Source organism: Megascapheus bottae, chromosome 17 (assembly GCF_031878675.1).
Source record: "Megascapheus bottae isolate mThoBot1 chromosome 17, mThoBot2.hap1, whole genome shotgun sequence".
NCBI lineage: Eukaryota > Metazoa > Chordata > Mammalia > Rodentia > Geomyidae > Megascapheus > Megascapheus bottae.
In genome coordinates this window covers 34,804,675-34,828,857 of record NC_143525.1, presented here as the reverse complement: position 1 = coordinate 34,828,857, position 24,183 = coordinate 34,804,675, and the positions used below count along the sequence as shown (strand labels likewise).

Genomic DNA, 24,183 nt, shown 5'->3' with positions numbered 1-24,183 from the left:
GGGCGATGTCATTCTTTCTGACAGCAGCATAGAATTCCATTGTGTACAAATACCACAACTTGTTGATCCACTCATCAACTGAGGGACATCTAGGTTGGTTCCATATAAGAAAACTTTTTATAGTTAAAGCACCTCATGAATGGAATGTCCTGTGAACCACTTAGTTTCCCATCACTAGATGTGTTGAAGTAGATATTGGAGATATTTGATAAGGGTTTTCTGTCTGGTATTGAGTATCAAACAAGAGAAAGAAGGTAAAACATCAGTAGGTACCTACAGTGTGTGAGATACTTTATTTCCTAAACTGTTGATCTCAAATTTGGATACCAATCCTTTCATACATTTAAAAGAGATTAATTTACTATATGCCCAGACAAGAGACATGGCTTAAAATCAACACATGGTAATCTTGTGCAAACTCTATTCCAGTTGAAGCCATGAGAGGGAATGTGGTTGCAGTTTAGGTAATTCCATTCTGCCTCTTTCTGACTGTCAGCTTGCATTATTTCTACTAAGATATCCAGAGAATTTTGGCTCTATTTGTTTCATCTTGGCATTTAACTCCAGACATAAACCATCCTCTAGGTCTTTTCTAGCTGGATTCAGTATTTTTTTGATGGTCAGATGGTTACTAACAAATCCTCTAAGCAAGCAAGGGCAGAGAGAGGGTGTTAGTTCATATGGATCCAAACCAGGAACCTGATCACAATCAGTTTAATGCAGTCTTGTGGCTGAATACAGGTCTAAGTCCAGTCAGACGCTGTGTTGTGGCCAATTAGTAACAGTTCACATGAGTACAGGATCAAAAAGTGGCAGCAAAAGGAGTTTAGATGGGCAGTGACACACACGTGAACCCATGAGATGGTGATCATGAACTCGAGACTTCCTGGACTACATATCAAACCTCTATCTCAAATTTTAAAAAAAAGAAAAAGGAAGGAAGGAGGAGGAGGAAGTGGAAGAGAGGAGAAAGAAAGGAGGAGATGGCAGAAAAGGAAGAGGAAGAGGGTGAAGGAAGAAAAGGAGTTTTGTATTTGTGATCTCTAATCTACTTCTCTAAAATTATTTTTCTATTCTCATCACCAGTTCTTGAGTGGACACCAAGAATAAATTATTTTTCCAACTAACTGTTTAAGGGATTGCTTATTAATATTGTTCCTAAACCCACTTCTAGAAGGCAAGGAATTGTGTCTTTATTCCTTTACAAATACCTTAATTATATATTCTGTAACACACAATATAAAGCCAAGAGCTGTACACAGACTGGACTGATCATCAAGAGAGTTTCTTAAAGATATAAATTAGAATTTCTTTGGAAATCTTATCCTGGACCAGAACCTATGCCTCTCTGTTTTTCAGGCCCAGAAGCTGAAGCTGTCATTCCTACAGGTGACATGTCACTTAAGGACAAACAGTAACCACACTCACACTGTGCTGACTTGAGCATGAGAATGCCACCTGATACACATGGAGGGACCTATTGTTTTCCAGATGTCCAAGGCTATGTCCCTGAGAACCCACTTTTCCTTCTAAAGTGTAGACTTCGCAAAAATTATTTTCTTTTTCAGTTCCCTGTGATCAAGTATACTCATGCACAAGATGGTTTTACTGGGTTCCAGAAGATTCAAAGAGAGGTAAGATACTGTCCTTACCCATTAAAAAAAAAAACAAACTATCTTACAGGGAACAAATCACAGATGATTATACGATAGAACAATCTAAGTCTACATTATTAACCCCCATGGACTAGGGGCTCAATGTTCGTTTTCTTTTTTTTTGCCTGTCTTGGGCTTGGGCTCAGGGTCTGAGCACTGTCCTTGGACTTTCTCAAGGCTAGAGCTCTACCACTTGAGCCTCAGCACCACTTCCAGCTTTTTTCTATGTATGTGGTACGGAAGAATCGAACTCGGGTATCCATGCATGCTAGGAAAGCACTCTACCATTAGGCCAAACTCCCGGCCTCGATGTTCACTTTTGATAGCTATTATTTCTGATTTCTTAGCTCACTGAGTATTCATCCTTCCCTTTGTTTCTCAACCACTTGTGAAACAGCTCCATTTCTGGCTTTTTGCTTATTAAGTGTTGATAGGAATCTCGCTATCTTTTTTTTCTCGCCCAGGCTGTCTTTGAACTGTGATTCCTCAGATCTCAGCTTTCTGAGTAGTTAAGATTACAGGAATGAACCACCAGCACTGGGCACTAAAAGACCTTTTAAGATCTCCATTATTCAACTTTTATTTTTTTCCGGATGTTCTATACCAAGAAATCTTGTCTTTACTCCATTTTCATCAACACCCCCTCCCCAACCCACCCCGTCACCACTTTTGTTTTGTGCATGCACCACTGGGTACTCTGCAGCAGCACGAGGTACAGATTACCCCCATTCCATTCCCCCTGCTTTCCTTCCCCAGTGACAAATTGATCTGGCTTGAGATTATCCAGAAAGTTCTTGTTTTCAGATCTTCAGGAATGTTGCAACACTCTCTTAGACTTTTCTTTAGTCTAGCACTCAATGTCCATGATCTTTCTGAAGAACTTGAAACCCCAAACTTTGAAGAACCTTCTTCTGGAAACTCAATCAGGTGAATCACCCTTGCTCCAATTCATGCTATAATTTTCTTGGTTTTTCCAGGCTTCTGGATTGATCTTTCTTCACCTCCTTCACTGGGTACTTTTCCTCTGGACCACACCTAACCATGAGACACTAGTTCCTACTCAGCCTTAACCTTCTGCTCTCTCCTTTTATAACTCAAGTGTTCAAAAGGCTTCTATTATTGCCTCAATATGGATCTTCTTGTCCTTCAGTTCTCTCCTAATGGCATTGATTTCGATTTTCAGTGTGTCTAAGTCATCAGTGTGTGTGTGTGTGTGTGTGTGTGTGTGTGTGTGTGTGTGTAGTATAATGTTTTTAAAGGAAAGACTAAAAGTTAAGATTATGTTCATCTCCTATTGAGCAGCCTTCAATGGTCCACTCCAAGACAGTGGCATCAAGACCAAATTCCCCCCGAACAACCTTAAAGGCATAGCCACATGGCCCAACCTAGATTCCAGTTTTATCTCTTGGCAGCCATGAACAAACTTTATGCCAAACCAAACTCTTCACCATTCTTCAAGTATGTCATATATGTTTGTATCTCCTTCATAGCATGCTGGTCCCTTTGTCTCATATGTTCATTTTCATGCAATAAATTCCTACTCATTCTCTAAGATGTCATTCAGATTGGCATCTCTTGAAGTCCTCCAGAAACTCACTCCTCTTCGCTGTTCAGGTTTTGCATGCATCTGCATTTTCAAATTCTTTGTCCTATCTTATAATTGATAAATGTTTGTGCCTTGTTCCCTATACTCCACCCTGCATGCTTACTCTATTTGTGTCTTGTTCCCTTGTTACCCTTGATGGCTTCCTTAAGGATAAGGAACACACCTTACTTATCTTTGCCTCTATAGGACTCCAGTAAAATATCCAGTTAAATAAATGTATTCAGGGCCGGGAGTTGGCCTAGTGGTAGAGTGCTTGCCTAGCATGCACGAAGACCCGGGTTCAATTCCTCGGTACCGCATACATAGAAAACAGCTGGAAGTGGTGCTGAGGCTCAAGTGGTAGAGCTCTAGCCTTGAGAAATCCCAGGGACAGGGCTCAGGCCCTGAGCTCAAGCCCAGGAGTGGCAAAAAAAAAAAATGTATTCAGTGAGTGACTATTGTACAAAAGTAGGTGAACTGAGCCAATATCCTGCCCCTTTCCTTTAATAAGTGATGGAAAAAGACCTGGAGACAACAAAGACCCCCTCTTCACCTCTTCCTTGCTACAGCTAACTTAGTTAATATATATATATATATATATATATATATATATATATATATATATATATATATATATATTGGGGGCCAGGAGTTTGGCCTACTGGTAGAGTGGTTGCCTAGCATGCACGAAGACCCAGGTTTGATTCCTAGGTACCATGTTCATAAAAAAAAGCTGGAAAAGGTGCTGAGGCTCAAGTGGTAGAGCTCTAGCCTTGAGAGAGTCCAAGGACAGTGCTCAGGCCCTGAGTTCAAGCCCACGACTGGCAAAAATAATAATAATAATAATAATAATAATTGAAAAAATATAAAAACTTGTTTCTTAGCTGGGCAGCAGTGGCTCACATCTGTAATCCTAGCTATTAAAGAGGTTGAGATCTAAGGATGGAGGTTCAAACCCAGGCCAGGCCAAAAAAAGAAAAAAAAAGTCTGTGAGATTTCTATCTCCGATTAACTACCAGAAAAGCTGGAAGTGTGTCTGTCTGTAGCTCCAGTGGTAGAGCACTAGCCTTGAGCAGAAATGTTAAGTGATAGCATCCAAGCCCTGAGTTCAAAGCACAGGACAGGTATCAAAAATAATAATAATTTCTCCACAAGCATTACCACTGCAGTACCCAATATCCACTTAGATCTAAGGAACATTTTAATGCAAATAGCATGGAAGAATATCCTTGCAGTCCTACCCACCTTTGTCAGTAAGTCATACCCTGGACTAAATTAGACTAATCAGATGGTAATCTACCTAATATCCTATTCTTACAATAGACTGAGAACTTTCGAGAGTGAAGGAGGAGAAAATAAGGAAAGGGAAGCAGTCCATGGAGGACACACTAGACTGGTTTGGAGAAACAACTTCAGAATGCAGGATTGTTATAAGGAGGCAATGCTACAGAAAAATAAAGATCCAAATTCAATGGTGAGAACTTGGGTAGGTGCTGGCTCCTCCACTGCTCCCCCAATAAGGGGGGAACACCCTCTCCTGCACTCAGCAAAAGCTGCCACACCTCCATTTGCAGGCTTGGCTTCTGGGGAAGAACTCATAATCTATTGTTACTTTACTCATGCTAACTCCAGTAACCCCAAATGTTCCCATCTACTGCCCCCATTATCTTTCCTTTCATCTAGTGAGGAGGCGAGGGAGAGAGGGTGAGCTGGTTTTGGCAGTCCCAAGACAGCAGGCTACCAGAGATGATGAGCTCTCAGCTTATCCATGACCTGATACCACGCCAGACATCCCTCCTCCTGCCTTCACTGAAGCAGGATGTGGGATTGCTGCAAGAAGTATTGGAAGGAAGGGGATCGGGAGGTTTCTAAGCAACAAAGATGCACCTAGGAGTGGCTCTGCCCAGTTAAACCTGCAGCAACCCACTCTGAAGAAACCGAAGCACGGGGCTGTCTATGAGAAGGATGTGCCACCAAGAACAGAATTCAACACCTGTACTTCTAAACCACTCCTTCCAGAATCTCCCTTTCCTGCCGCCCTCTGGGTATTGTCCATTTTAGTATCTCATCAATTCAAAAAGGTTGTTATTATTACTAATATAATAAGGAAATATCAAGCAATAAAAATACTTAATTACTTTAATTGGCTTTGTTTTCTGTGTTCATAAAAGCATACTTAGACTGCAACATTCTCTTAGCTGGCTCCCTTGCTTCCAGGCCCTTTCAAAACCACGGGTTCAGCTTAATACATTGCTTTGCGCATAGACCTCCTATAGAGCAACCCGAAGCTTCATCTTACCTATGAATGGTTCTCAGTGTATTCATTTATCCTAAAGCGGCCCAAGGACACAAAACACTGCAGGTAGGAAAAACTTACCTGCAGAAAAGAATGGATTCTGAATCTCAAGGCAGGAAAAGAGTTTATCTGTGTATAATTTTGAAAAATATTTCTTGGTGAGTAAACATAATTAAAAAATGAAATCCAAACCAGGCACCAGTGTCTCACGTCTGTAATCCTAGCTGCTCAGGAGACTGAGATCTGAGGTAGCAATTCAAAGCCAGCCTGACCAAGAAAGTCCATGGGATTCTTATCTCTAATAAACTACTCAGAAAAAGCCAGAAGTGGTGCTGTGGCTCAAGCGATAGAGCACTACCCTTGAACAAAAAAAGGAAGCTCAAGGTCAGTCCAGTCCCCGAGTTCAAACTCCAGGACTGGCACACACACCAAAAAGTCCAATTATGTAAAATAATATTTATCAAAATGAATCCTGGGAAATGGAAACAAAGGTTTTCTTTTTTCTTTCCTGCTGGTTCTATTTTATTTTTATCTTTTTGCCCATTTATCTATCTTTGGGAAGGCAAGTGGGGGCACAAAAATGGAGAACAAAGAGTGAACAAATGCAGCAGTAATATTCACTAGATAGATAATATGCTGAAAATGAAATATAAAACTTATAGGTGGAGATGGGAGGGAAAAACTGGGTGAGAGCAAAGGAAGAGGTGACATTGTCCAAAAAGAAACGTACTCTTTACCTGACCTATCACCTTTATATATCACCTATGTATATCACCTCCAGTTAAAAATGGAAATAAAATAAAAATGAGATCAGTAGAATAATGGAAGCATATGGAGTATGGTGGGTACACAGAGGTAGGCATATCATCTTCCATCACTCGGTCTCTTCCCATGAGAGAAATCTCTGTATACTTTCCTGGAAGGGATCCTTCCCTTCTGAGGACATCAATGTGTATCTAGCCTCATTTTGGCCACAGGACAACTGCCACACCTACTTCAGGATCCACATTTTCCACTGGCCTCTTCCTACCCCTGACATACAGACTCAAACGCAACCCAACCCAACACAACAGGAAGGATACTAACAGATAAAAAGAATACCACATTAAGGTATGGTTAAGATGTGGCCCCAGGCCAGTTGTCTACCTTAGAATGAGGGAACTAGAGAAGATGATCTCCATGATCTCCTTCCAGTAGGATACAAATAAGAAACAACTGACACATACAAATTAGGGCAAGCCAAGATAGCTTAGCAAAAAGACTAAATACAGCAGTGTGACTATGGTACAGAAAACCTACCATAGGTAAGTTTGCATTGCCTGCATCCATGTTCAAATTAGCCTTTATTTAAGATTATAACTTACTGTACTGCTGAAACATATAGGGCAAACACTTAGAGTATAAAATAAAATAAAATGGGGGAGGGGAGGTACTGAAATGATAAAAAAAATACTCAGACAAAACTAAATATCTACAGATGCTGCATTAGTACAAGACACCATCCCTTCTCTAGATGAAACTGAACACAGCATTGGGACTAATCACAATAAAGTATAGTGTAACATATTATAATATCAAATGATAAAACAAAGGAAATGAGAAGAACGAGATAGCCATGACCTAGACTGATGATGACATGTCTCATGAAGGAGATGGCATTTCAGCAAGAGTTTGGAGTCCAGGTTGACTTGAGCAAGCCAGCAGCAGGGAAGAAACTCTTTCCCAGACAAGAGAAACAACTGCCTTAAAATGGAACAAAGCATAGAGCCTCAGCCAGGAGTAAAAAGCAAAGCAGCAAGGCCTGTTTATAAGTAAAGGATTTGGGGGTTTGGGGGGAAAGAGACTGAATTGGAGCTTGAACTCAGAGCCTTGAACTATCTCTTAACTTTTTCATTCCACCACCTAAGCCACAGCTACACTCCTGGCTTTTCAGTGGTTAATTGAAAATAAGAGTTTCACAGATCCGTCTTGACTAGCTGGGATAATATCTACTACGATCCTCCTATCTCTGCCTTCTGAGTAGCTAGGATTACAGGGATAGCCACCTGTGCCTATCTAGTAAAGGATTTTTTAAGGAAATGTTAATGTTTTTTATTGGATCATGGATTCTTTAATGTTACTGTTCTCCATAGTTAATGGGATAGTAAAATGAGATGCAGAAAAGCCAAGTGTCTCGCCCAGGGCCACACAATTACTTTGCAAGAAAACTGCAACTCTCTTCCCATAAGGGGGAAGAGGGGGCCTGGGGGCTGGACAGCCCAGCCAAGGGAGAACAAGGTTATGGAAAAGACTTAATCCGCCCATAGAAGCCTGAGCATGTCGGATGAAGTGATGACAATACTGTTTCCAGAACATTAATCATGACACAGTGCACAGAGATCTTAATTGACAATAATGATCAGCCAAAAAAAAGGAAAGAAAAAAAGGCACTTTAGAAGCTGGTGAAGTAATGTTGGGGAAAAAAAAAAGTGCTGAAAATCCACATTAGGGATTAGACAAAAGGAAACAAATAGATCAGATATCATGAGTGACAAAATTGGTGACTTAGTGGATGCAGGGAAAAAAGAATGACACTTAAAATGAAAGTAAGTGCCACTCAAAGGAAAATACTGACAGGATGGTTCATCACAGTAACCAAACTCAACACTTTTCCCCCTACCCTGCTCAATTTCCATGTTTCCTCCCCACTCGACAACTTTTAAATCTATCCCTTTCAGACTTTCAGATTTTGTAGGCCTGCTGTATGTTGTAAGAAGCAGTGGAAATATCTATAAGTTCTTATTCTCTGTGTTGTTCTAAATGCTTTGTAGAAACTCCTTTGACTCCCAGGATAACACATTAATCAAAAAATATTTTTGCTCCTTCAGAAAAATAAAAGACCAACAAAGCAACACAAGAGAGAACAATGAATAAGTGGTGAAGTCCCACCCGCTTAACCCATCTGCTGCAGAACTCTCAAAGGCCTCTAGAAGCTTCCATGTTTGGGGGCTTCTACAATCATTAACCATTTACATACCACTTACCTTGAAAACTTCCCTTCAATTTGATTGTAATGACTGGCAAGATCTTTAAGGACAGCAATTTGACCTCATTCATCTTTTTGCTGTTTAAACTTTTACTCCTGTACTTTACATTGAGATGAATAAAATCTGAGGACAAAGAGTTAACAGTGGATTGTAACGTACTACTTTTTTTTTTTTTTTGCCAGTCCTGGGGCTTGAACTCAGGGCCTGGGCACTGTATTAGCCTTTCTCAAGGCTAGTGCTCTACCACTTGAGCCACAGCACCACTTCTGGCTTTTTCCGTGGTACCAAGGAATCAAACCCAAGGCCTCATGCATGCTAGGCAAGCACTCTACCACTAGTCCCAGCCCAAATCATCCATTTTTATTCAAGTATGCACATGTAGATTTTACAGCACTGAGTTTAAGAAGTTTGCCAAAAAAAACCACACGGACTTTATCAATATCTTCGTTCTCCTAATCAGCCAGCAGGTAGAAGAGTATCAACCCCATCCATCCCTGATACAGTACTCTCTCAGGAGGCAGTCCCAACTCCCTCCCCCATTCCCTCAGGCCCCTGCCCACGCCTCCCACAAAGCCTACCTTCCTCTATAGTATTACCCCTGATTCTTGGGTCTGTGTGTGGGCACTACTCCTTGAGGAACAAGAACTGTATTTAGCCACTGATGTAAACCCCAGTCATACTGCAAGTGTTCAATAAAACCTGTTGAAAGAATGACTAAACCAATGGCCAGGGATAACCCGCTCCAGTAGGCTGGCTCATTGGGAGCCTCCACTTGGTTGTCATCTCCAGGCTTCACTTCCTGGAACAGTACTCTCCCTGCTATTGCACACATTGGAAAGCCTGACAGGTTACATGCCCTTCAAAAGACTCCACTTGCATTCCACTGGTACCAGGAGATTTTGTACGGTGCTTTGCTCTAACATAATTCCTTGCTCAAATAAAAGCTGAATCTGCTCCTTCAAAACCAAGCTTGGGTACAAAGGAGCTATGCTATCCTGAGGAAATGCCAAAATTTCCTGAAGTTTTGGGAGTCCTCCCCCCCCTGCCCTATAATACAATGAATAATGCCTTGGATAATTTGGGAGGAAGACTGAAGGAAAGTAAGCCATAGGAACATAGTAGCTGCCTGGGAAATGTTCACTCCACCTTCTTCTCCCACAACCATTTACCATTCACATAGCACTTCAGTTGACACCACGTATTACTTCTCTTCCACTAGATTGCACTGACTGGTGGGATCTTTAAGGACAGGAATTTGATCTCATTCATCTTTTTCCTACTTGAACTTCCACCCACGTATTACATAGAGATGAATAAAATCTGAGGACAAAGAGATAACAGTGGATTGTAGCAATCAACTATTAATCATGCCTACACTAAAACCATACACTTTTATTCAAGTAATTATATGGAATTATTACATGGGATCTCATACATTTCACTGAAGCCAAGCAGTGATTCAACAAATAGCACATGCAGTACAGGCATCCCAACTACTTTTGTGCAAAGGTATCCGACAAAGTGATAGTAACTGGGATGGGATCTCTTCACACTGCTTTTAACCACCCAGAACTGGACTGGTTTTTATATTTTCTACCTGAGTTAAAGGACACTAATAAAGTAAGACTGGTCATATTAAGATCTAAAAATAAATACATAAGCCAAAATCTCTCTTTAATTGAAGATTTCCGCTCCAACAAATAGATTTTATGAATATCAAGGCTTCAACATCCTCCTTAAACCTACTGCAATCATTTTTTATCCTGATTTATCACAGCCTGCATTTGTTGTACGTTATCTTCAACAAGAATCCATTCCCATGGCTAGGCTATTAGTTGTTGTTGTTTTGACTTTTTTTTTTTAACCACTGCCTCCCTTGCATGTGCTAGCAAGTCAGAGGCATTGCAGTTTGTCAGGTGATAACCTCTTCTCTGAAGATCAACTCCCCATTAATGCTCTTGGCCAGGTTCCCTATCCGTGAAGAAACTTTCTGGAGCTTCAGAAATTGGAATGTGTAGCTACAAATTTAATTCAAATATCAAAGTACAAACAGAAGTATATGCAATAAATCCTTACCCTTTGAAATACTTTCATGAGTCCACAGTATTTTGTTTTGTTAATTCCCATGAGAAGTTTGTGGTAAAAGTCAGATCCTTTAGCTGTGCAAACAAAATCCATCACAGGAAAGAACACACACACACACACACACACACACACACACACACACACACACACAGAGGTATAGTAGGAATACGCCAAAACCCAGGAATCAAACAAGCAAGCCTGTAACACAGCTCAGCCACCTATCATGTATCTTTAAGAAAAACTATCACCACCCTCAGCGTCAGCTTCCTGAAATCTAGAGATAATATCTGCCATTCCTATCTCAACATCTTATTCCAGAGACATTTTTTTTCTGTCCTGCTTCTCACCATATATGAATTGTACCAAGATCTGTTGTGAAATTTAATATACTTTGATCAAATTTGCTTCTCAATATTATTTTTTTTGCTACTCACGGGGCTTGAACTCAGTCTGAGCATTGTCCTTGGGCTTTTCTCAAGGTTAGCACTCTGCTACTTGAGCCACTTCACTACTTCCAGCTTTTTCTATGTATGTAGTACCAAGGAATCGAACCCGGGTCTTTGTGCATGCTAGGCAAGCACTCTACCACTAGGCTAAACTCCCGGCCCTCAATATTACTTTTTAATCTTACTCCTCCCTCTTTGTTTTTAAAGTTTTTAGTGACTATTATTAGCTATATTTTCATATACATATGTATGTATTTTAATATTTGCCACTATCATCTTCTTTCCTCAATATCACAAAAATATTACATAATTACAAAATACATGTGAACATATTCACTTAAATACATATGTAATATTTTGTTTTTATATACATAAAATATTTTTAATGAGGGAAATATCATAGCCTATGGGCAGATATAAAATAATTTTGCAGCATATATTAAAATCTCAAATACTTCCCTAAACATTATACCAAATTCTATGCACCATGTATCCAAGGTGATATCTTTTGTCTATTTAGAAACCAAGTCTAGCTTACAAAACATATGCAAGGAGCTGGGAGTTTGGCCTAGTGGTAGAGTGCTTGCCTAGCATGCACAAAGACCTGGGTTCGATTCCTCAGTACTACATACATAGGAAAAAAGCCGGAAGTGGCGCTGAGGTTCAAGTGGTAGAGTGCTAGCCTTGAGCAAAATTAAAGTCCAAGGGCAGTGCTCAGACTCTGAGCTCAAGCCCAGGACTGGCAAAAAAAAAAAAAAACATATGCAAGCATGTTTCATAACTTTTTTTTTTTTTTTTTTGCCAGTCCTGGGCTTGATCTCAGGGCCTGAGCACTGTCCTTGGACTTTCTCAAGGCTACAGCTCTACCACTTGAGCCTCAGCACCATTTCCGGTTTTTTTCTATATATGTGGTACCGAGGAATCAAACCCGGGTCTTAGTGCATGCTAGGCAAGCACTCTACCACTAGTCTAAACTCCCAGCCCGTTTCATAACTTTTGAAGCAAGTATCACTTCTAATTTGGATTCATACTCTATTCTTGCAAAAAAAAAAAAAAAGTTTATTCTTAATCATGATATACCTAAACTCTCCCTTTCAGTCAGTCAGAACTTAGTGTGAAGTACTAGGGGTTAGCACTTTGCCTCTTGTATGAAAAACCTCTGCATCTTAGTCTTCACATGAACTTACAAGGAATTTAAGTAAACCGCAATAAGGGTCTTCTCTATGGAACAGAAAAGTAACCTCACAAATTCAGAATGTTACAACCACTAGTGTCATTAAATTTGAAGCTTTATCAATCAATACTCGTATACAATTTCCTAGTCAAACTATCCCTTCACTGCAAACACATACGCATAATTTTTGAAATGGCACTATTATAGAGTTCACTTACATGCAACTTTCACTTTCACTTGCCATGAAACTTTTAAGCATTAATTAAATTGTTTAGCATATTATTTTAATTCTTCCTTTTGGTTGCTTACCATTTTCTACAGTGTTCTGACTGCATGATTCTGGTACACTCTATGCTAATTGTCTTCCTGGTCCAATTACTCAAAACTACTTAAAACATAAATTTGAAAACTCTGACTTGAACCATAATTTTACAGCTGAACTTGGTCTTGTTTTGTTTTTTGTCAAAAATTTTTCAGAAGTATTCAGAGCAAACTGAATTGATGCTGAAAGACTTCAACAGTTGCTCAATGTTCTTCCAAAATCAAAAAGTATAATGAAACTGATGCTCATCTGAACTCCACCCATCTCCAATTTCAACACAGCAAGTCATCTGTTTGTTCTTAGGGCAAATTTAAAAGCATATGTATTGGTATTGGATATTACTGAAGATAATTTATGCAATCATAAGCCAAAGATGCCAAGTTGACAAAAAGAAAACCATGCATGTAAGCAAACCCTGGCACAGGTGAGACACGCCCTCCCGGTATATAAACGCTTGTCCCTGTCCTCAGCAGCAGGTGCTCCCTGAGCTAACCATCATCACCATGTCTGTTCGATACACAAGCAAGCAGTACTCTTCCTCCCGCAGTGGAGGAGGAGGAGGAGGAGGAGGAGGATCATCCCTCAGAATTTCGAGCACCAAAGGGTCTCACGGTGGAGGATTTAGCTCAGGAAGATTCAGTAGTGGCTCTTTCAGCCGTGGGAGTTCCGGTGGAGGCTGCTTTGGGAGCTCCTCAGGTGGCTATGGAGGAGGTTTTGGTGGTGGAAGCTTTGGTGGAGGGTACGGAGGAGGTAGCTTTGGTGGCGGCTTTGGTGGTGGCAGCTTTGGTGGTGGCAGCTTTGGTGGCGGTAGCTATGGCGGGGGAGGTTTTGGCGGTGGAGGCTTCGGCGGTGGAGGCTTTGGTGGTGGATTTGGAGGAGATGGTGGCCTTCTCTCTGGAAATGAAAAAGTAACCATGCAGAATCTGAATGACCGCCTGGCCAGCTACTTGGATAAAGTCAGGGCTCTGGAAGAATCAAACTATGAGCTGGAAGGTAAAATCAAGGAGTGGTATGAAAAACATGGAAACTCCAGCCAGCGGGAGCCTAGGGACTACAGCAAATACTACCAAACCATCGAAGACCTTAGAAATCAGGTAAGCAGCATTTTAAAATCCAACCTTAAATCTATTTCTATACACGTGGTGCAGGTGATTAAATACAAACTTAAACCTAATGTAGCTATTCATTGCATGCACCTATGTTACTTTCTTGCTTCTAAACATGATGTCAGTGTCATCCAGCACAAGTTGATGGTAGACCAGTGAGTATTTTTTTAGGTCTTTAATGAGCATATATATAATACGTCCACAGTTAAAATATACTAGGTCATTTACAAATGTAGGAACTAAAAGGATTATTCAATGGAAAAGAAGAAAATATTACTGAGGTTGATAACAAGCCACATCTGGTAATAATGTTGCAGGAAAGATGAATTCACCATCATGGAAATGAGATATTATTTGCCTCCAGGGAATCTGTGAGGCTGCAAACTGGCTACAAATTCAGGGAACACGTACTTGAGAAGTATTTATAGCACATTAAAAACAGGATGAGTCAGTTAAAAATTGGCTGCAATGCATGAAAATCACATAGCAAAAGAGCTGAAGACACTTGCAGGAATCTTGTGATACCATTCCAGTGAGTTTTTAGAACTGAATTCACAGCAAGGAGCATTGAAACTTCATGAGAATTTAAGTATCTGGGTTAGTTTGTGGCTTTCTATTTGAAGTATTCCCTCTCTCAAGATTGTAGGAAGAAAATAACAAAAATGCTGTTTATCTACACCACTATAAAAGCTGTACCTTCTCCTGACCTCTTTTTAAATAATTCGTGCTTCTCTTTCCAGATCCTCAGCCTCACAACAGACAATGCGAATGTCCTTCTCCAAATTGATAATGCCAGGCTGGCAGCCGATGACTTCAGGCTGAAGTAAGCTAAGTGAATGTGGTCCCATATTGTCCATGCTTTACCAATGAATGTTTTGTTTGCCACAATGCCTTTAGATACTCAAAACAAGATGTACAGTTTCCTGAACTAGAATTGTCTAAGAAATTGTCTTCTCATTGTTATCTTTTTAATAATCTTTGAAGGAGGAAAATGTATTTAAGAGGAACTGACTTCTAGCCTTCTTTGCATTGTTGCTAATGCTCCTATGTGGATTAGAGTGTTTTAATGCTGTCCTGATATTTGCTTTGCGCACCATCTCTGTGGAGAGATTATCTCCAATGTTTGCATCCCCCTTGTTCCAGGTATGAGAATGAAGTGACTCTGCGCCAGAGCGTGGAGGCTGACATCAATGGACTGCGCAGGGTGCTGGACGAGCTGACCCTCACTAAGGCCGACCTGGAGATGCAGATTGAGAGCCTGACTGAAGAGCTGGCCTACCTGAAGAAGAACCATGAAGAGGTGACACAAAATTCTATTCGCCCAGCCGAGAAAGGGTTCATTGTGGTCCTGTTGCGGTCATTAAATCTATGTGTTCCTCAAACAGGAAATGAGAGACCTTCAAAACGTGTCCACTGGTGATGTAAATGTGGAAATGAATGCTGCCCCAGGTGTTGATCTGACTCAACGTTTGAATAACATGAGAAGCCAATATGAACAACTTGCCGAGGAAAACCGCAAGGACGCTGAAGCCTGGTTCAATGAAAAGGTAAGCTAATCCCTCTTGATAAGGAAATGCAGGGAGGTTTTCTTATCCTGCCAGGGTTTTCTCATCTTTTCACTTGTTTTTACCTACCTTAGAGCAAGGAACTGACTACAGAAATTGACAGCAACATTGAACAAATGTCCAGCCATAAATCTGAAATTACCGAATTGAGACGCACTGTTCAAGGTCTGGAAATCGAACTACAGTCCCAACTGGCCCTGGTATGTGAAAGTCCTCTGAAATAATTTCCATTGTATTACACCAAGTTTCAGCCCATACAAGGCTGAGGACAAGAAACTAGAAACAAACCAGATACTCCGTGTTCATGGAAGAAAAGAACTATTAGCATTGATGTAAGAGGGTTAAAATTCTAACGCTGCCATTAGACATAAAACAAATGCTAGTCATTTTCCTAAAAATTCTTCTAGGATGTCTTATTGAATACTTAAATAAGTTTCACAATACCTACTGGATCAGGGTTGCCAAGTAACCACAAAATCTTTTCAGAAACAATCCCTGGAAGCCTCCTTGGCAGAAACGGAAGGTCGCTACTGCATGCAGCTCTCACAGATTCAGGCCCAGATCTCCTCTTTGGAGGAACAACTCCAACAGATCCGTGCTGAAACCGAGTGCCAGAATACAGAATACCAGCAACTCCTGGACATTAAGATCCGACTGGAGAACGAAATCCAAACCTACCGCAGCCTGCTAGAAGGAGAAGGAAGGTAGAATACAAAACTGAACACCTACCCCATGTTTTCATTCAATAGTTCAGCCAGCGAGGCTCTTACTCAAGGCCTAGGGGAAGTGCCAGAGGAAGGAAGCAGGGAGGGAAATGGAGGACCGGAGGCTCCCCGGAGGCTCCGGCCTGTAATCCCAGATACTCCGAAGGCAGAGAGATGAGGACGGTGGTTCAAAGCCAGGCAGAGCAGGGCAAGTCTGGCGCTCTTATCTCCAACTAACCACCAAAAAGCCAAAAGTGAAGCTGTGGTTCAAGCGGTAGAGCACCTACCTTGAGAAAAAAAGAGAGAAACAGACCAAGGAAGCTGCAAGAGGGAGGGTTCGAGCCCCAGTACCGGCACAAAAGGGGCGGGGCGGGGGGCCTGACCTCCTTGCTTGGAAATCTGCACCCACACTCGGCAAGCTCGTCGCTTCCTCGCAGAAAGTACACATGGCCTCACCTCTTTTTTTTCAGTTCCGGCGGCGGCGGCTCCTACGGCGGCGGACGCGGCGGCGGAAGTTCCGGTGGCGGCAGCTACGGCGGAAGTTCTGGCGGTGGCGGCTACGGCGGCAGTTCCGGTGGCAGCTACGGCGGCGGAAGCTCTGGTGGTGGTGGTGGTGGTCACGGCGGAAGTTCCGGCGGCGGCGGCTACGGCGGCGGAAGTTCCAGCGGCGGCGGCGGTGGTCACGGCGGAAGTTCCGGCGGCGGCTACGCCGGCGGCTCCAGTGGAGGCCAGAGCGGAAGTGGTGGCTTCAAAAGTTCTTCCGGGTCCACTGGAGAGTCCTCTAAGGGACCAAGGTCAGCAGAAAATATCTGGGGTAATCAGAATCAGTTTTAACTTTCTGGGATGGTTTGGCCGGTTTGTTTTGGTTTTTCCCTCTTTGTGCTCAAGAGCTGTTTCTAAAGCAATGCACTATGAAGGTCTTCATTTGCATTTCTAGACAAACTGTTCCCTTCACATCACATGGTTTGGGCTAAGTGCCACCCCCAGCTTAAATAGCCCTTGGGCATTTTTAAACTTCCTTTAAATTAAAAAAAAAAAATACTTTAAAAAAATAGATGCATGTGAATCAATCCAGGATCCTTACAAATCGTTTAGCCTGAACTTTAACTCTTTCATGATTACTATTCACACAGATACTAACAAAACCAGAGTAATCAAGACGATTATTGAAGAAGTGACACCTGATGGTAGAGTCCTGTCATCCATGGTTGAATCAGAAACCAAGAAACACTACTACTGAGCTACAAAGAAAGGAACGAATCTCCCTCCACACAGCCCATTCTACACGGATGCAGGGAAGACAAAACCCTGCAAAAAAAAAAAAAAAAAGAAAGAAAATGCAGTGTACTGAAGGCCTGTGGAAGTAGGCTCGCTCCTTGAAAATAAGGTGTCTGAAAGGTGTTCTGTGATTTCTATATTTCTTCTTCTCACTTTATCAGAAAGTATTCTTTTGATGATAGAAAAAAAAGGAAAACTTTCTGTTCTCATTTACTAATGAATTTCAATAAACTTTCTTACTGATGCAAATTTACCTTAATTTGTCAGTGTTTATCTATATACGTCGTCATGTGGGTATCCTCAGACCAAGAAAAGCAATATTACTGGGTAAAAAAAAAAAAAGTCCAAAAATCCCCAGATGTATCTCAACAATGTCCTGGAGACTCCCAGAACTCCAGCTTTAAGTTATTTCATTTGTAGGAAATTGTAAACCTTAAGTAAGACCCTATCTAAAAGTAGCATTGAAAATGTCTCATTTTCTGATTCTTTTACTTCTCATATTTGCCAGCCCATGTTTTCTTTTAGTTACCATATTACTTCTCAGTTGCTATTCAGCTCAAAAGATACTGTCAATACCAGTCAACCCAACAGAAATCATATCAAAATCATATCACACTCAACAAAATTATTTGGTGTCAGATGATGCCAATGCAGACAAAAGCCTCTAAAGTCTCCACACCACCCAGTGATTATTTCTAAAGACCTGGTACATCCAGAGTAAGCTCAGACAGATCTCTCAGCCAATAAGAACGGACCTGACATTACCAGTACTCTCCTAAGGAGTGCTACAGGGAAAGAGGGATGGAGAAGCAGAGCTGACATGTTCCCCTAAGCCTATCCCATGTTCCCTGGTGGTTCTCTAGATTACTCATGTCCCCCAAGTCTTCCCCAGTACCCTTGAGCTCCACTTTTTCCCAGGATCTGAGAGCCCTGAATCCCCATGCTGTTTATTTGGGATTCTTTACTTTTTAGACCCTAATTCTCTTCCACAATACACATACAGTTTGTGCTCTAGAAGTCAGCAATCCTCCACCGAGAACTATACTCTTGTTTACTTTGCATCAAAAATACCAGTAGGGAAGCCAGGTGCCAGTGGCTCACCCTTGTTATCCTCGATACTCAGGAAGTTGAGATCTGAGGACCCCACGGTTCAAAGCCATCTGAGGCATAAAAGTCTGTGAGACTCTTATCTCCAGTTAACCACCAGAAAACCAGAAATGGTGCTGTGGCTCAAGTGGTAGAGTGGTAACCTTGTGCTGAAGAGCTCAGGGACAATGCCCAGGCCCAGAGTTCAAGCCCCAGCACCTACCAAAAAAAAAAATATATATATATATATATACCAGTAGGGAAACCCTTGCCCACATGTGCATCTCCAGAGATGCTCAGTTATAACCCAAAGCAGAGCTAGGTTTAAATCCCAATGAGATAAACATCACTTCCACCTTTCTCATCCATGTAAATACAACCCTAACACAATTCTCAACACATAAATAGCTAAGGCTCAATAAACACTGGCTGTGTGACAACATGAATGAGCCATGTCCAAGTGAGTAAATGCCCACAACATCACCTAAGGCAAATCTAGAATGCTGGGACTTAAAAGTAATAAAGTAAGTAATTATCATCAAAGTGTACTACTGAAATGTATAAAATGCCATCATGAAACCCATTATTTGGTACAATTAATGTACAATACTTTAAAAAGCACCTTGTAAACAGAAGAAAAATAGAAGAATAAAGTTACTTGAGTTGGAAAAAAGAAAAAGTGTTCATGTCACTCAGGGTCTCAGGTACTGGAATCTTCGCTGGTTCTCCATCTTCAGCATTTCTTGCCTGGAAAATACAGCATTTACACATTGGTACAGGCTGTCCCCAACTTTTGCCCACTTCCCAGCAGATGATTTTAGAAGCATCAGACACTGAGTCATAACCATTGAGGACAGAAATTGAATCTGGGAAGTTCCTTAAGCACTTTCCGGCTCATTCACCAGGGCTGTTAGGACAAGGTCAGGACTGAAGGGAGCCCCTTTCAAGGTAGAATAAAAGCTGTAAAAGCTGATACAAAGAGAACCCTCCCCACCACCAACAGTGAAGGGAAGGTGCAACAACAGCAAGTGTCAGGAAAGGGACAGAGCTACTGGCTCAGATCAAGGACTTGGAACATAGTGAACACCAGCAGTAAAATTAAATAAATAGATAAGCTAACTGTTAGAGCCGCCAGTTACAGGAGGAGGGAAGGATTTGGAGTGCCTAATAGTTTAATTCAGTGAGTCAAGTTTACCAATTCATTCAACACAGAGATTAGGCATTATGCTAGGCCCTAGAAATTTAAAAAATAAACTGAAAAATAAGTGAAGACATTGCCCGAGCATGAGACATGGATGATGCCAGATGTGCATATGTCAGGCTATGAGAATCATGGGCAAGGAATCATGGCCTCCAAGCCAGAATGCCATGTCAGAGAGGGTTTGTTAGATAGGAATCTTGAACTGAGAGTGGGTGGATGGTAGAAATGGAATAATCAGAAGGTGGAAAGTAAATTCTTGAACCATCAAAGGCACTAGTTACAGATGTTGCAGGGATACACCCAGCACCCAGTCAAAATCGCTTCTAAAGTAAAATTTCTTATCCATAGTCACATCTATGATGCCCCATTATGGCATGTAAGGGAAAAGAATCATTGTTTCTAAATGTTGGGCCTTAGACTTCCCAGAGGAACAATATTTTGCCTACCAAAGGAGTCATCCTGGTTTTCCTCCCTTCCTGTCTTTTATGACCTTAACAGAGACAGGCATTACCAAATGTAATGCCAATTACCAAAATTAATGCCAGTTCCATCCATTTTATTTTCACTGCCCTGTCTCAAGTCATCTTACTATCACTTTGCCACCAGCTTTCTACTTACTGATTTCTGGTCCCTCCTCTCGCTCTCTTCCCATCCAATCCCCAGACAGCAGACAGAAAAAAAAAATCTTTCTAAAATCACCTCTGCTTAAATCTCTCAACAACTTCTTCCCTCTCCGCTCAGGATCAAACTCCAAATCCGTCGTCTAGACAGAATATTCCAATATAATTCATGCTGGCCTAGAACTCGCTTTATAGGCCAGGCTAGTCTTGAACTCATTTTCTTCCCCAGCCTAGGGATTCTAGGTGTATGCCACCATGCTTTACTACCCAAGAAATCTCTCTAAAGGCCAACCTCTTGCCCTGTACACTCAAAATCAGTGCTCAGATCATGCCCCCCCTGTTTTCCTCCCTCCCTCCCTCTGTGATGCATTGTCATTAGCTCCTTACCAGCTAACAGAGACCAGAGAGCCTCTTTCCACTAGACAGTCCAAAGCCTCAAGGTTCCTATTATAACAACTGGAAATGGGCTAACATGCTAGGGCTAAACTTACAGAATGCCTCTCCAATTCTCTGGCCTGAAGAATACTTGTCTTCAAAACATTTTCTTATCATTATAAATTAGGTTCTCTTTTGGTGAGTTTTTCTCGAAGCTTCCTTCCCAAGATTGGTTGTAGGGCTTGAACTCAGGGCCTGGATGCTGTCCCTGAGCCTCTTTGTGCTCACAGCTAGTGCTCTACCAATTTAGCTACAGTGCCATTACCTGCTTTTGAGTGGTTAATTGGAGATAAGAGTCTCCCAGACACTTCTGGACAGGCTGGCTTTGAACCACCATCCCCAGATCTCAGCCTCCTGAGTAGCTAGAAATACACGCATGAGCCACTGGCATCTGGCTTTTTTTTCTGGTCCTGGGGCTGAATACAGTGCCTGAGCACTGTCCCTTCACTTTTTTCATTCAAAGCTGGTACTGTACCACTTGAGGGAGAAAGACAGAGACAGAGAGGGAGAAAGGGAGGGAGGAAAGAAGAGAGGGAGGAAAGAAGGAAGGAAGGCAGGAGGAGGGGGGATAAGCAGATTCTGAGCCTGGTGATGGTGCCTCAAGCCTGTAACCCTAGCTACTCAGAAAACTGAAATCTGAGGACTGAGATTCAAAGCCAGGGTGGGAAAGCCCATAGACTCTTATATCCAATTAACCCCCCAAAGCCAGAAGTGGAGCCATGGGCTAAAGTGGTAGAATACCAAACTTAAGCAATAAAGCTAAGGAAGAGGACGTAGGCCCCAGTTCAAGTCCAAGAATCGGCATTTAATTTTTTTTTTTTCCTGAAGAAATTAATGACATCCTGAGGTCCCAGGCTGAAGCAGATTCACCCAGAGCGCCTGAGCAGCAACAGCCATTTATAGGGGAGTGCTGCCCTCTGGTGGACAGAGAGCACAGGGACAAGTTTGGTCGGCTAATAGGACTGCCAAAGAATTGGTTTATTGGAGCATACATTTCTTTTAAAAGAAGGAGGAGGAAGAGGGGCTTGTTTTCCTTATTTTTGTGGTACTTAAATTTCTGTATAATCTAATTTTATATAATATCCCAAGTAACTGGGATTGTTGATAGAAGCCATGAAGCCTCTCTTTTGTTGTTATAGGGGATTTTAACATATTGTCTTTTCTTTTGCTTTTGCTGTTGGTCGTGGAGCTTGAACTCTGGGTCTGGGCACTTTCTCTGAGCTCTTCAGCTCAAAGCTAGTCCTTTACTACTTTGAACCACAGCACCACTTCCAGTTTTCTGGTCATTAATAGGAGGAGGAGATATGAGTCTCAGATTTTTGTGCCCAGGCTAGCTTTGAACCACAATCCTCAGATCTCAGCCTCCTGAGTAGAAAGGATTACAGGCATGCCACCAGCACCTAGCTAGTCCTTGGGCTTGAACTCAAGATCTGGGCACTGTCTCTGAGCACTCAAGATCTGGGCACTCTACCACTTGAACCATAGCACCACTTCCAGCTTTATCAGCTTATGAAATACTAAGGAATCAAACCCAGGGCTTCATGCATACCAGGCAAGCACTCTACCACTAAACCACATTCCCAGCACTTAAAGTATTCTTTTGAAAACATATGAGATTGCAAACATATTACAACAATTAGTTGTCTAATTATTACTTAATAATTATAATAATTGGTAATAGGGTCTAGAGTTTGGCCTAGGGTAGAGCTCTTGCCTAGCCTGCATGAAGACACAGGTTCGATTCCTCGGTACCACCTACATAGAAAAGCTGGAAGTGGTGCTGTGGCTCAAGTGGCAGGGGAAAAAGCCCAAGGACAGTGCTCAGGCCCTGAGTTCAAGCCCCAGGACTGGCAAAAAATAATAATTAGTAATAACTAATAGTAATAGACAAACTGGTTAAATGGTAATCTGAAACAGGAAAAATTCACAATTCTTATTAGATGCAAATCTACTAATTATTTGATATTAAACAATTCAAAGACTAGTTTTACAATTCATATAACATTTTGAGATGCTGGATGGCAATATATAAAATAGGTGTCCATATCAACATGCATTCTTTTCTTGAAGTTTTAACATGGATTTATTTTAGTGCAACAGGGGTAAAGCAGGAAGAAATGGAGAGAGAAACATTTCCTGCTCCCCATGCAGGAAATCAGTTAAAGACAAAATATCAGCTGGGCACTGGGGGCTCAGGCCAGCAATCCTGGATCCTTGGAAAGCTGAAGTCTGAGGACCAAGGTTCAAAGCCAGCTCCAGGAGTAAATCCCATGATACTCTTATCTCCAACTAACCAGCAAAAGGCTAGAAGTAGTGTTGTGGCTCAAGTAGTAGAGCACCAACCTTGAGCTTAAAAGCTAAGGGACAGCATCCAGGCCCAGAGTTCAAGCCCCAGTGCTGGTACAAACTTCTTTTTAAAAGACTCAAAATGTTTCCTATATGTAGCTTTTGTACTTTTTGACCTGGGTGAGTAGATGAGGCCATATCACCTAGCAAATCCTAATCCTCACACAAAGCTTCCAAGTGGGTAAGATGGATGAGGACTATACAAAACCCAAAAATGGAAGATTTCTTAAAGGTTATCGTCATGTCCTTTTCATTTCTGCATCTCTATGGAAGTGTGCATTTAATGTAGAGCACCAGACATATGTTTTAAATAAGTAAATTAATATTTGTGTTATTGTCTAAGGCAATAAACCGAAGTTGCCAACATAAGAACAGGGAGGTTACCAGGAATATATGTGGAATATATATGTGATCATATACATGGAATATATGAAATATATGCTGAGATATAGAAAAATATATTGGGGCTTAAACTCAGGAACTGGGCACTGTCCCTTAGCTCTTTCTCTCAAAGATGGCATTCTATCACTTGAGCCGCAGTTCAACTTCCAGCTTTTGGGTGGTTATTTGGAAATAAGAGTCTCACAGAGTTTCCTGTTCAAGCTGGCTTTGAACTGAGATCCTCAGATCTCAGTCTCCTGGGTAGATAGGACTATAGGCATAACCCACTAGCACTGGATAATATATTTTAATAACATAACATGGTTTGGGTTTGGTTTTTTTTTTTTTGCTCTCATGGGTTAAAAATATATTTCTGTCATGAATGAGCCTTTATCCCCCTCGAGGGTAACTGAGACGCTGTAGTAACTGAGTCCTCATCCCCATCCTGCTTAACTCTTCATCCTTGATACTATCCTCTGGATAATGATGGCATTTTCTTAGGGTCTAGATGAAAGAAAGTGAAGGATTACTCACACAAAATTAGAAGCTCAAATAATGAACTTAAAACACAACAACCCCTAATTTATGTTCAGATAAGAAACATCCTGAAGCAATACCCAGGGGTGTTAGACATTCATTATATATAAATATATATATATATTAAAATCTCCCAATTATACCTCATTTCATACTAATCTAAATGCTGCCATTTTTTTCCTTTTGGCATTCAGAAGTCAAATAGGTGCCCCTCCTCCCACCCCCAACCTCCTCCAGTAATCGTGTATAAAAGCTCAGGGAAACCATCCCCGCTACACTGCTCATCTTTGTGGTTCAGCTCTTCACAGGTGAAGGTGAAAGACCCTCAGGGCGCC

The 24,183-nt window shown here is 41.5% G+C and overlaps 1 protein-coding gene across 1 annotated transcript; it reads left to right on the top strand.

Annotated features, from left to right (window-relative positions):
* The first annotated feature begins 13,092 nt into the window (after window positions 1-13,092).
* Window positions 13,093-17,216, top strand: Krt10 (keratin 10). Its single transcript, XM_090350815.1, has 8 exons — window positions 13,093-13,683; window positions 14,436-14,518; window positions 14,839-14,995; window positions 15,081-15,242; window positions 15,335-15,460; window positions 15,747-15,964; window positions 16,435-16,778; window positions 17,098-17,216. The coding sequence occupies exons 1-8, from the start codon at window positions 13,093-13,095 to the stop codon at window positions 17,202-17,204; spliced, it is 1,788 nt and encodes a 595-aa protein (XP_090206941.1). The 3' UTR covers window positions 17,205-17,216.
* The last annotated feature ends 6,967 nt before the right edge of the window (window positions 17,217-24,183 follow it).

Bases quoted from the DNA above. Each gene is read 5' to 3' on its own strand.
- Krt10 (XM_090350815.1), top strand. From the start codon at position 13,093: ATGTCTGTTCGATACACAAGCAAGCAGTACTCTTCCTCCCGCAGTGGA. The intron at 14,996-15,080 runs GTGACACAAAAT...TTCCTCAAACAG, and splicing joins TGAAGAAGAACCATGAAGAG to GAAATGAGAGACCTTCAAAA. The intron at 15,243-15,334 runs GTAAGCTAATCC...TACCTACCTTAG, and splicing joins AAGCCTGGTTCAATGAAAAG to AGCAAGGAACTGACTACAGA.